The sequence below is a fragment of the Capricornis sumatraensis genome, chromosome 3, assembly GCF_032405125.1.
Source record: "Capricornis sumatraensis isolate serow.1 chromosome 3, serow.2, whole genome shotgun sequence".
Taxonomy (NCBI): Eukaryota; Metazoa; Chordata; class Mammalia; order Artiodactyla; family Bovidae; genus Capricornis; species Capricornis sumatraensis.
In genome coordinates this window covers 109,176,365-109,190,426 of record NC_091071.1, presented here as the reverse complement: position 1 = coordinate 109,190,426, position 14,062 = coordinate 109,176,365, and the positions used below count along the sequence as shown (strand labels likewise).

The following is a 14,062-nucleotide window of genomic DNA, read 5'->3' as shown; positions in this document are numbered from 1 at the left end:
ACGCCAGCTGTCTGGACACATTTTCTCTTTCTGGCAGCACTGACATTAGCGGGGCTGGGGGTGGCTGGGTCGGTCAGGGTGGACAGATGACAGAGCTCTGGCAACAAGTCCCATTTTACAGACAGAAGGCAGACGCCTGGCGAGAGGGACTGATTTTTGTGCTGGTTGTGCTGCTTCCAGTTACTCTGCATCTTATTCTCAAGAAGCACCAATGGGCCCAGAGGCTATAGCAATAGAGTGAAAGAAACCTCTCAAATAGGGATTTGTTCTGGTTGGAGGAAAGAGGATGAGCACTACGAGGATACAGAGAAAAAAAACTGAGGCTGAGACTTGCTTTATTTTGCAATGAAGTAGAAAAAAAAAGAAAAAAAGGTAAAGAAGCAAGTTCTCTGTCCACCAAGATCCATAGCCACCACCTAATGGGTATTCTGTATTGCTTTGCACACCTCATTTAAACAAGCTAGGTTAAAACTCTGGACCCTAAAGTGATTTCTTTCATACTCAGGTATGTCATCCTCATGCAGAATCAATTTGTCTTAATCTTGTTTCCTTTTTGAAGATGTTTTCAAACTGCCTTTAGACCATCCCTCCCCCACCCCCACTTCCTACCCCCAGAACCCCACTGTCAGAGTAAGAGACAGGTCTCAATATGAAGCCTGTGTCCTTCTTTTTAGCAAGTAGCATATTGAACCATGGTATTCTCCCTTGACACATTCTCTCCACTCAGCTTTAGGAATGCCACACACTCCTCTTTGCTCACTGCTGGCTCCTGCCCAGTCTCCTTTGTTGGTTTTTCCTCTTCTCCTCTCTGGCCCCCTTCTGATCTCAGTGGGACCCAGGACCTTAGATTCTGTCGGCACACTGACATCCAATTACCTCTCCAGACCAGACTTGACCTGCCCAACCCCAGGCTCACACAGCCCACCACCTAGCTGAGAGGCCTGGGACCTGCGACCCTTTGCTGCAGTGCTGCAATGCTTTCACCTGGACATACCTCTCCTCGAGCAGAGAAGTACAGAGAAACTATAAAGGACTAAAAATAACTGTATGTGCATGCAGTTAGGGACAGATTCCGGAACATGAGCTAGAGACCAAAAAACCCCACTGCCACTTACAAAGGGCCTGGAGCAAAAGCAGGGTACTGTGCATGCCTCCTGCACACAACACAATCTAAGAGGTGGGCAAACCACCCAAGCCGTCCCTCTGGCTCAATTCCTGGACACACCTCTACCCTCACCCCATATAAGGAACAAGCTTGCCCCCTTCCTTAGGGAGTGAGCAAAGGAGCCTGGTGTTTGTTCTCACTCCCCACTACTGCAGCAGGAACCCTAATAAAGCCTTGCTTGAATATCTTATCTGACCTCTGATCAATTTCTATTGATGAAGGAGGCCAAGAATCTTGGTGGGCAACATACTCATACCTCTGCTTGCTTGCTGGGCAAGCAACTACCAATCAGCTTCCTCAAGCAGCAACCTCAGTCTTCTCATTTCAGCGGGCAGAGGGCTGTCCTTTCTAGGACCCCAACCTGGGAGCCACCCTCGACCCTGCTTCTTCTTTCACTCCACCTCCAATCTATCAATGACTCGTGTTGTATTTTTAATTAGAACTGGAATGAGACCATTGTCACTCCTTGTGTTGTACCAGCTATTAATATTTAAAGTTAATTAGAATTTAAAAAATAGAGGAAAATGGAACTCTTAGAGAAACTATGGCAAAAAATTAAATTAAAAAATCCAGTTCTATTCTCACACTAGTCATACTGCAAGAACTCCTGAGTCCTGGGTGGGTAATGGCGCTGGTACTAGACAGAGCTGATACAGAACATGCTCTTCACTACAGACAGTCCTATTACTAGCCCGTGCTGCCCACTCCTTCACGGGGACCATCTTGGTCTCAGCCACTAACACATGTTGCTTGGGTAAGTATAATGGCCTTCTAGTTGACCTGGCTTCTTCAGTCTTCTCAAAATAGCAGCCAGAGTGGTCCTTGGAAAGCACCTCAGATCATGCCACTGCTCTGTTCAGATTGCCTAAAGGCCCCCATGGATGGCTCTCAGGGGAGAAGCAAAGTCCTCAGAAAGGTGAGCAAGGCCTTACAAGAGCTCTGACTCCTTCTCCATTCATCTGAACTCATCTCCTAGTCTTCCAAGATCCTCCTTCTGCCACAGCATCAAGGTGTCTGCACTGATTGTTCCCTGGCTGATAATGTGCTTCCCCAAGATGTCTTCCGGGCTCACTCTCTCCTCCTCTACATCTCTGCTCAAATACCACCTTCTCAGTGAGCCTTGGGCTTCCCTGGAAGCTCAGATGGTAAAGAATCTGCCTGAAATGCAGGAGACCTGGGTTCGATCCCAGGGTCAGGAAGATCCCCTAGAGAAGGAAGTGGCAACCCATTCAAGTACTCTTGCCTGGAGAATCCCATGGACAGAGGAGCCTGGAGGGCTACAGTCCATGGGGTTGCAAAGAGTCAGACATGACTGAGTGATTAACACAACAACAGTGAGACTTGTTCTGACTGCTCTATTGAAATTTTAACATCTGATCCCCTTCCTCTCCCTTTGGACCAACCACCACTCCTGAGCAGTCCTGTTCTTCCATATCCTATCCTCCTTTACTTGTCTCTTCCATATCTCCTTTCAACAAGATATATTCATTTACTAGTTTATTCCAACCGGGAGATGCAAGAGACATGGGTTTGATCCCTGGGTCGGGAAGATCCCCTGCAGTAGGAAATGGCAACTCACTCCAGTATTCTTGCTTGGAAAATTCCACGGATAGAAGAACCTGGCAGGTTACAGTCTATGGGGTGGCAAAGAGTCAGACACAACTTAGCAACTAAACACCACCAACAAATACCTATATTTTACTGCCTGGCAGAGATCTTTGTTCATTCCTTCACTGCCAGAAAGCTGGCCCAGAGGAGGCCTTTAATAAGTACTTGTTCAATAAATGTATGAAATTAGAGCCAGGAAGAACAGTTCAGGACCAGTGAGGTGAGGCTATTCACTGTGGATCCATGCTAAGCGCAAGGAAGGAGCTAGACTAGCAGTTGGCCTGGCCTTCAGCATCTTCATGCAGAAGGCCCCTTGACGATTAATTCCCCTTCCCCTTAACTGTTACAACAAAGGGACACTGACAGACCCCTGAGAGCTTACAAGGACAACAGCCTAACTAAAACGCCAGGGGTGTTAGCCACTTTCCTTTTGGTAAGTCTTTGCAGGATCCACCCATTGGTCCTGCCTCTCTGGTGATTTGTAGGATGCAAGGAACAAAAAGGAGGCTCAGGTTAATGACGATTCTCACACACCCATCTCACCTCACATGTCACAAATGCCAAGACAAATGGAAAACTGGTAACACACACATAATTACTAGTTAATTTCTTTTTTTCAAAAGTAACATACCAGACTTGTTTTAAAAAGGACAGTCATGGTTACAACAGATAATTGCCAAATTAGTATTTGATAAAAGTTGATTAGTATGGAAAGAATGATTCTCCATGGATTCATTAAAGTATTTCTGATAATCCAGAGTAGATCAGGAGAAAAGCAGATCCTGGATCACACTCTGCGTTAGGGGTCATCTGTCCTCTTGTATCTGTGAGGAAATGCCATCTGACTATATATATTTTTAAATGCCCCAGGATGAAGGCTTTTCTACTGCCAATTCTCTTTCAAATAAAAATGTAAGGGAGTTTGAGCCTAGTAAACAGACCTGCTCATGATGGGTAACAGGTCCAGAGTTACAGAGCATGATATGAGCAGAGAGCCTGGAACACCCCATCCATAGCTCATGTGGTGATTTAACTTGCCAAAGTGTGTAATTAAGAACAAAGTTATCTTTATAGCCATCCCTTCATTACGAAGATAACTCCATTGGAGACTTTTTGGGAGACGCCAGATTTGGAAATAAAATCCTTTCAGACTGCACTGCAATGTCATTAAGATAATACCAGAAAACAAATTGATGCGCGTAGACAATGTTCCATAAGTACCAGGAAATTAGATCTCAGGAGAGACGTGGAACTAAGATGCAAGATCTAAGTGAGGCTGAAACAGAGCCTGGTGAAAGGCATGATCGAAGGCTACCCAAGAGAGAGGCTCCCTGAATTTCCTGGGGGCCCGGCGGGTATTACCTGGGGTGGCGCTCTTCATTGCTTTCACTAACTTGCCCCTTCCAGCTCCAAAACCATTATTTCCATAGTCCGGTCACTGTCACTATCACTGCTACCGCTGGCAGAGTATGCACACATTCTGGGTACCTTGTCCTGAATGAGTAATATGAGACTGTTACCATTATTCATGCAAGTCAAAATCGACAGTGCATCCTGCGAGGATGTTCATATCTGGCTGTTGGTCTGTGCACAGAATTCTATTCCCATCACCCCACCCTCACTGCCTGGTCTGTTGCTCTGTCTCCTGTGGAACTGGTGCCTTCTATTAGGTTATCAGAGCTGCAGAAATGGGAATGCGCTGATGAAGCCATATGCCGCCACTGTCCAGGTATGGGACAGTCCCCACAGTTACCCCCCCTGCATTCTGTACACTATTTTATGGCATCTTAGTTTTCTCAAGTGCCCATTAGAGCTGCTGTCCCAAGCCTAATGGCTTATTTATCTAGCTGATCTCACCACTAGCTTTCAAGTATCAGAGAGTATGACGATAATCAACCTTGGGAACAAAAGAATATGTGTTTGCCCAATACATAATTTTATTCCAGGCCCTGAAAGACTAAAAGCCTTTAGGAAAGTACACAATTGCTGGCTCTATAGAGTTATATGTAATCATTGAATCTACTAACAGTTCACAGGTCAAGGGAATTGGTCTCCTCTCCTGCTCACATGAACATACGACATGACCCATGAGGATGTCACAGGCATGGCAACAAAGCCAAGTTCAGGAACTGCTGAGGTTGTTCAAACTGTATGGATGGTTTTTCACACTGTGCACCTAAGCAGAATACTGGTATCTAAGACCTCAACCCCTTTGTGTAGAATCAAGAGCATTTGGGGCTTTCTTTTACATTTGCAGACTGCCCTCTTAGAACCGATTATTCTACACTCACCCCAGGCAGTTTATGCACAGATGTGTGGGATATGTCTCTCAAGTTAAATCTGTTTGGGAGGGTGCCATTTAGTCAGAAACGATAAAAACATATTTTAGGATCTAAGCTCCTTTATCTAGGGTTATGAATCCAGGCAATTACCCATTTCCTTTATTTCTTCATTCATTTAATCATTCATTCACCCATTCCAAAGATTCTGTGCTAAGCATCGTAGTACCTACTTTAGACTAAGTGGTATCCTAGGTTCTGGGGGTACAGAGCTCAATCCAGGAGATATCAGTGGTCTAGTAAGGATGACATTTATGAAGGATGACAGGTCTACAGCAGTGGTTTCAAGGGAGGCCCATGTCTAGAGTTCTGGCAGGAAGCTGGGTATGATGAAATGCATTTTCATCCCTCTATTCAAGAGACATGAATGGAACCAACCACTGTACTTGGAACTAGAAATATAAAGCTCACCCATACTTTACACTTTCCCTCCCTGGCAGTCAATGAAGCAGAGTTATGAGTTCCAAGCCCCAGTGATGACTCTTACAAGACCATGCAGGATTTCCAATGAACTGAGCTGGTGAAGGATGATGAGGAAGGAACCCCAGAGAGGTGTGTCTGTGTTGGGGATATAAATATTCATAGAGGCTCCCTCCTGCCAGCACTGAATGACACCCCCCTCTTTTTTTGTTTTTGTTTTATTACTTTCTTGGAATTGCTTGAATCCTTTGCCACTATCACTACCTATTGTTTCTGAACTGTTTCCCCTCCAAGTCTGGGTGTCTTTTAGAGTTTTATAAATTTTTTAGTTCCACAAAGCCAGCACAGAGTCCTTAAGGCATTGCTTCTCAAAGTGTGTTCTGTGAACCAGCAGCATCAGCATCACCTGGGAATTTATTAGAAGTGTTTGGACCACACCCCATCTATACCAAACTGGACTCTGGGTGCAGGCAGCAAGATACACATCCCATGTAGCCCTCCACATGATTCTGATGTCTGCTTACATGTGGCAGCTACTGCTTTAGAGGAAACTGAGAAAAGCCTAACATTTCTGTGTCTGATTAAGGCATGACAAAACATACTTGTTTACTCCTTTGCCTTTCACACCCCTGTTCTGAGTGCTGGACATGGAATTCAGAGGGCTGAGTTCTAATCTTAGTGCCATAGTAATTTTCCTTTGGACCCTGACTGCAGTCCAGCATCTCTGGAGCTGGTGTCCTCTGCTGCACATTGAGGCTATGGGCCCAGGGCATCATTTCCCCTACCTGTCCAGGTTCCCATTTCCATAACGAGGTGTTAAAGGCTGAAAGAAGGCTCCACCATACTGGCTATGTGGGATCTCTGATGTGGGCTAATCTGGTATTTGCTCATCACGGTTGGGTAGAAACCCTAGTAGAAATAGTAACGGGGCCTCCTAAAGCCAGAAGTGGGAGAGCTGAGGTGGCAGAAGCAGGAAGGGTCAAGGAAGAGCCAGGAAGCTCTGGTGATTGACTCTTATGTCCTTCCACACACTCTTCTCACTGTGTGTGGGTACCACCAAAGACCCTAAAGTGGGCTAGCTCAAGGACAAGGTGAGAAATCACGTACAGGCTGAATATGGCCCAGGTAATGAGTTGGAAGAGGTAAGCAGGAGGGTGCTAAGGAGGAAATACCATGTAGCTCCTGGAGAAGACCCAAGAGTCCCTGAGCCCTGAGCTCCTCCCCAGGTCCAATCACATGCCAGGAGGCCTGTGGTGTGCCATCTCAGGGAGGATGAAGGACGAAGGACTGTGAAAATGACAAGGACTGAAGAAACACATGTCTCACTGACCCCAGCAAGTCATTTGACCACTCCAGGCCTCAGTTTCTTAATCCCTAAAGGGAATATAATCACGCCTGCTTTACCTGTTTCACAGGTGCAAGGTAAAGTTAATGTAACTGATGAGATAATGAAAAAATAATCATGAACTCATTCTAAGTGGTGCTGTTACAGTTTGGGAAAGTGAATGACAGTCCCACAATGTCTCATCAGGGCAGAGAATCCTTACGTCGAGAGTCAGGGTGCAGATGGGCAGAAGCAGTTGAGTTACAAGAACACAGGGTTATCTAATAATTCAGGAAAAAAAGAGAGCCGTGGGCCTTGGTCATTCCTCACTGAACCACAACAAATTTGATTTAACATTAACTCTACCACAGAAGTGGTTAAGGAGGTCATTTTTCACACTCAGGCCCAGCAGATGGAGGGTGCCCTCCTGGCGATCTCTCCTTACCTGGGTCTCTGCAGCAGCGCCATCACCCTCCCAGGCTGGAAGTGGCTTGCTCGTCATTGTGTTTTCGACATATTTGAATGATGAACAATTCTGAGACCTTGGCTCAGCTTCACTCTGCATTTGGGAACTGATTTTTCCTAAATGAGGAAATGTAAATGAAATCACAATTGGCTTTCTTCAACTCTTTACAAGTTTAGGGAGGAAGGGAGAACATATAGAAATAATCAAAAAGGTCCAAACATGGCAAAAGCTTGGTTTGTCAACATTCTGTCCCCTGCAAGTCTTGCTAACAGAAATGTCTGCATAATTGTATGCACCGTTAGAGGATGTTCAGTCTTAGAGACCCAAAGGCAAACTGCCCTCGGACCACTTTTCCTCAAGATGTTGACAGACTTTCCATGTTTCAAAGCATTTAGCGGGCAAACTGCTTGGGAAACACTGATCATTCTCCAGGTGGTGTTATATTAATACATTAAATAGGAAGTAGATTTCTTCTTTTAGAAAAAAAAAGATTTTTTTTACTGGAGGATAATTGCTTCATACATTGTGTTGGTTTCTGCCATACATCAACATGAATCAGCCACAGGCATGCATATATCCCCTCCTTCCTGAATCCCCCTCCCATCTCCTACCCATCCCATCCCTTGAGGTTGTCACAGAGCACTGGGTTGAGCCCCCTGTGTCACACAGCAAAGTCCCACTTGTTATCTGTTTTACATATGGTAATATACATGTTTCCACACTATTCTCTCATTTCATCCCTCCCTTTCCTTCCTCCATTGTGTGCACAAGTCTGTTCTCTTATGTATGCATCTCCACTGCTGTCCTGCAAATGGGTTCACGGGTATCAACTTTCTAGATTCCATATGCATGTGTCAATATACAATGAACAAGTGGGTTTCATTTTTGGAGAACATCTTGGAGTCTTCATTGTGCTGATGGGGACAGTCATGATTTCCAAAGGGAGGATTTGAATTTGCAGTTTTTCCCAAACATGGTTGCTTAGGGAGCCTTGATTTTCCTAGCAACCTGATGAAGACCATTTTGAAATAGGTGGTTTGGGAAACTGCACAGTTCAGTTCAGTTCAGCTCAGTCCAGTCGTTCAGTCGTGTCCGACTCTTTGCGACCCCATGAATCACAGCACGCCAGGCCTCCCTGTCCATCACCAACTCCCAGAGTTCACTCAGATTCACGTCCATCGAGTCCATGATGCCATCCAGCCATCTCATCCTCTGTCATCCCCTTCTCCTCCTGCCCCCAATCCCTCCCAGCATCAGGGTCTTTTCCAATGAGTCAACTCTTCGCATGAGGTGGCCAAAGTACTGGAGTTTCAGCTTTAGCATCATTCCTTCCAAAGAAACCCCAGGGGTGATCTCCTTCAGAATGGATTGGTTGGATCTCCTTGCAGTCCAAGGGACTCTCAAGAGTCTTCTCCAACACCACAGTTCAAAAGCATCAATTCTTTGGCGCTCAGCCTTCTTCACAGTCCAACTCTCACACCCATACATGGCCACATGGAGGCCCTTAAAGATCTCACTGGGCAGTACTGTGCAAGCTCACATGTGCGTACACCTCCAGAGATTTTGTAACACTTCAGATTCTGATCCTGATTCAGGGGTCTGGAGTGGGGTCTGAGAACTGGCATTTCTGACAAGCTCCCAGGGGCTGCCGCTGGCCCAGGGATTATATTTTAAGTAGCCAGGGTGCAATTAGCAGAGAACGATTAGAGTTCCTCCATAACACATAATAGCAGACTAACCTGCACAGTGTAGCTCTTCCTCATGTCGGAATGGAGAACTGCTCTTATTATTGCTCCAGCCTCAATGATTATCAACAGGACATGCTGTGAGAGCCTCTCAGTAGCATTTCGCTTGTGAGCAGAAGCAAAGCAATCGTATTTTCATCAGCAATGGGAGATCTATACAGTTACTTCCATTTTTGATATGGGGATAAGAAAATAACCAATTCCAATACATATTTTAACCAGAAGTGACTGCATGGAACTACCTTCCTTTTGTTCCATCTAGTTTTCTGTTCCTTAATTTTTAAGATGAGTAACCAATGGTCACAGAAGAGAGAGAAGTCTTGGAAAGCAGGCCTTGCCTCTGACGCATGGTAACACCATCCTAAGGTGGGCAGGAAGTTTCAGGATGGACAGCACAAAAATGTCCTGCATCGTGTTGACCTCACTCTCTACCATATACCACTTTTTGTTTTTTTTATAACTCTTCATGACGATTTAATTAAGACACACACCTTAGAAAACTGGAGCACTGAATATTAGCAGCAAGATCAGAACAATCTCCTTCCTATTCTCTTCCTATGAAGCAATTCAAGGCTTGCGGTTTCTATTCAATTTGTTATAATGACAGTGTTTAATCATGGAGTCTGCTCGGCCGCCAGTTGCTGAATTGAGGTCACACATGTGGCTAGTCAGGCATGGAGCACATAATCTATAACTACGATTTCGCCCCTGAATCTCTGGAGGCTGTGTCATTAATTAACAATGCATTTACTTCAAAAATAATATGCATTCAGGCCTTTTAAAATGTAGCCTTGGCTTGAGATGAGCAGAAGTTTGTGATGAAACATTCACAGCAGTTAGTATTACAGTGTGGGGGAAGAACTCAGCCATGGAAATACCCAATCACACTGATTCAAAGATGTTTAACGAAAAGTCTTCATTTCTAATTTCTCAGAAGCCCCTGGTATAATCTCTACTTGTGGTTGCTTTCTCATCATCAAATCATAAATGAAAGCCTTCAGAATTCTAGCTCATATGCTTATACACATCATAAATGCAACATGGGCCATACAAGTTACAAATTATTTAGTGTCATCCTGAACTGTAATAAATATTTTTAATCCTGAGTGAACAGTGAAAAAACTTTGACCCTTAGCCTGATCCTGTCTTTAATCATGAAAGCCTGATTCAACTGACTGTAGTGAAGCATAGTTCTTCTCAGGTGGAAGGCTCCCTCCATTCCACTGTCATTAATGCACAATCTACTGCTAATATATCAAACTACATTTTTTATAGTTCAACATATAAATACATTTGAACAGGATAGGAATATGTCAGAAGACATATGTTTCTGGTTAGAGGGCAAACAACATTTCAGCTAAATTTATGTCTTGGGCCTAGATTGGTCTATACTCAAAGTTAAGATCTGAAAGATAAAACCTGAAGCGTATGTCATATAGGTTTCTCTGTATCGATTTCTATGTCCATATACCTGTGGTTACAGCCGGTTTCTTTTACATGTGTTTGTGCATGTGGATGTTAAGTCGCTTCAGTTTGCGTCTGACTCTTTGCAACCCCATGGACCACAGCCCCTCAGGCTCCTCTGTCCATGGGATTCTCCAGGCTAGAATACTGGAGTGGGTTGCCATGCCTTCCTCCAGGGGATCTTCCGAACCCAGGGATCAAACCTAGGTCTCCCATATTGGCAGGTGGGTTCTTTGACACTAGGGCAACCTAGGCTCCTTAAATAATACTGAGTTGATGATGTTCAGTACTTACTTTTATAACTTTTGGGGACTCAGACATTAAAGAGTCTTCCTGCAGTGTGGGAGACCTGGGTTCAATCCCTGTGTTGGGAAGATCCCCTGGAGAAGGCAATGGCAACCCACTCCATATTCCTGCCTGGAGAATCCCATGGATGGAAGAGCCTGGCAGGCTACAGTCCATGGGGTCGCAAAGTGTCGGTCACGAATGAGCGCCTTCACTTCACTTTGTAACTTTTTGGTTGAGGACATAAAGGGATTTCATGTATACACACTTCCAATGGGCAGAGGCCATTGACTGACCTGGTGGGAACCTTTCCTGCTGCCTGTTTTCCATTTTTGTCAGCAAGTACATGACTTTGACGAGAAAACAATCTCATCTGAAAGGTAAGGGGCACTGTACCTGAGGAGGCTGGTTTGGGGAGGAGATTCTGAAGAGGTCGCATCCCTCTGGCAGTCATGATGGGGTCGGATGTGGAGTGAACAATGGCGTTGTCTGCAGAGCCCTGGCTATCTGCAGAGGAAGGCACTTCTCTTTCAAGGGTCTGGGCTCTCATGGAAGAAGCTGCACAAAGGGCCGGCTGGAGAGACAGGATGGGGTCAGTGTCCTCAGGGGAGTCTGCTTGGCGTATGTACCGTCCCGCTGCGCGAGTTCCTGAGTCTGGGAGTGGGAAGGTTCCAATCCCACTGTCCAGGGTCCTCATCTGGCAGTTTGTTTCTAGACAGAGTAACATAGTGAGGGTTAGAGATGGCTCACATAAAAGGAGAAAAGGATCATGAGCGTTTGGATCTGGTCTGGAGGAAAGGGGATATCTAGAAGGAAGAAGTACTATTAAGGGTGTAGTAAGTTTCTAAAGAGTGGCATGAAACGGACATTTATTTGAACACAGACATATTCTCATAACATAATACGAAGTTAGAAGGCTGGCCATTATCGACAGCAAGAGTCATGTGTACATACAATGTGCATGGTTGTCTAGAGTTGTAAGAGAAAAAGAACAGTCATTAGAGGCCAAAAATTATTTTTGCTCACTCTTATTTCAATTGAGAACCATATGACTTCAATCAACGGTGACATTTATTAACTGAAATAAGAAGAGTAATGAGCACATATAACAAACTGAAGTGATGTCCTAACAAAGGAGATTGTGCATCTTCTACTATGAATTATCATCCGTCCAGTAGTTCACTAAGTCTCTGGCCTCTCAATTTGACTGTGAGGACAAGTAATTCACATACTACAACAGCATTCCCCCCAAATACATCACCTATCGTGTGGGTTTCCTGTGACTCCACTGCCATCTAAGCTCTTACTGAGAAGGTTACAGGGCCACTTTCTGCCTTTCCATCTCCCTTTCTCAATGGCAAAACTCATCAGTGCCCTTTGGAGTTCTTGTTTCCAGGGATCCCACTATTCGCCAAAACAAACCAAGCTGATTTCACCATCTGTGTGACACATTCTGCTGGTTACATCTCAACTCAAAATGTTTTTTATCCAAGAAAAAAATATAATATCTGAAAAAAATTATTACATAGTTAACTCCTGAAATGAGGTGTAGTTTATCTAAGCTAATGAGATAGCTTCCAAGATTTGCCTGTGACCCAAAAGCCTCCTGTTCACATTACAATCTTAGAATGAAACATCCTTAGTATAATTTGTATGACCATCTTAGTCTAGGACTGGGGAATAGGAACATCTCAGCACTGTGTTTGGCATGATGAGGAATGTAATAGAATATGTCATGATCTTTGTACCAAGAGGCTTAACAACTAACATTTCAGTGGTGCTTGGAGTCTGGTCTCTGCTAATAACTAATTGTGTGAACTTACCACAGAGGATCCTTAACCCCTCAAGGTCTCAAGTTCCTTATGAGTTGCTGTGAGAATAAAAATACGTTCACTGTGGAATTTCTTAAATTTAGCACACCATCAATAGCTGAGTGAAGAAAATAATGAATGATGACATAGACAATATGCTAGGGATATTTATTAGATTTCAGTAGATATATGACAGGTATATAGTTTATCTTTGAGGATTTTTCTTACTAATCTCACTGAATGTACAGCAATTCATATCTGAAGAGCAGATATGTCTATTCCCCCACCTTCCCCCTCGAAACCTCTTTGCTCTGAGTAATAGAATTCTGGAAATTTCCGGATACTAAGGTGAAAACAAAGCGGGTGGAGATGGGTACAGAGCTGACTTTTATAGGTTCTATTAGGTTTAGTGCTTGGTTTTAGAAGCTCTTAGGAAGATGGAATCCCCATCAAAAGAGAGGATTCAGTCTCCAAAGTGAAAGTTAGCAGGAAGGTGCAGACACCCGTTCTCCAGTATGGTGCCACTTAGCCATCTCACATGTCATCTGATCTTATGAGACTCGTCATGGACTTCAGGAGCCCTGAATCACATAACTATGGTCTGAGATCTTTCCTAGAACCACAAGGGCTAAGTTTTAGGTCCATTCATTTCAGGGCCTCCACCCGGTCACCTTTCTTCTCACTCAGCTTCCCAGATTCTTCATTATCTTCTCTGCTCATTTTCTCCTCAATTAAGCAAACTCAATTGCTACAAAAGAGACTTTTAGAAAAATACTCAGCTGTTTGCATGGGAATGCACAGCCAGAAAAGAAAGATCTTCTTATTCAAAATTTGGTGTCCTTTCTTCATGCTAACCTAGATATATAGCACTCCTCATGTTTAGCATGTCCATATGTTGTACTTGGGACAATTTTAACTATCTAAATTGTTTCAGTCTCACACAGAAGCAAGTGGATCAGTCTTTAGGGATGGGCATCAAAAATTCATGGAATGTACCTGCTTTGATGTGTCAGTTCCTGTGTGCCCCAGGGTGCCTGCCATAATAATTTCCTCCCAGCATCTTCAGGATGCTTCAGTTCTGGATTTAACAATTAACAGTTCTAGAGTTCTGTTCACTCGATGGCTCAGTTAACAGCCACCGAGGCAGCCTTGTGAGCTGAAAGCACACACAATGGCCCCCTACTTCTGGCCAGAGAGCCCGGCTTGTCCTCTGGAACTGCTGCTGGCCCTGAATACCAGCTGGCTCCCGTGAAGATGGAGTCAGTGGTTGGCATTTCTGGCATCTGCATGGTTCCTGAGAACCACAGTTCCTCAGTCTCTCTGCCTGCACCCTCTCGGATCGCATCTGTAGACTTCCATGCCAGGGTTGGGTTTTTTTTTAATCTTACCTCTCTGGGCTTGGTGATAGACATTGCCTCCAAGAGCAATATTTTTT

General features: G+C 44.4%; 1 protein-coding gene across 1 annotated transcript in view; it reads right to left on the bottom strand.

Moving 5' to 3' along the window:
- Positions 1–4,162: 4,162 nt before the first annotated feature.
- Positions 4,163–14,062, bottom strand: part of NCKAP5 (NCK associated protein 5) — an 890,670-nt gene continuing 880,770 nt past the window's right edge. The window contains exons 13-15 of the mRNA XM_068969056.1: positions 11,213–11,527; positions 7,302–7,438; positions 4,163–4,267 (exon numbers count right to left, since the gene is read on the bottom strand). Coding sequence (XP_068825157.1) covers positions 4,163–4,267; positions 7,302–7,438; positions 11,213–11,527 — 557 coding nt within the window. The remainder of the gene's footprint in view (positions 4,268–7,301; positions 7,439–11,212; positions 11,528–14,062) is intronic.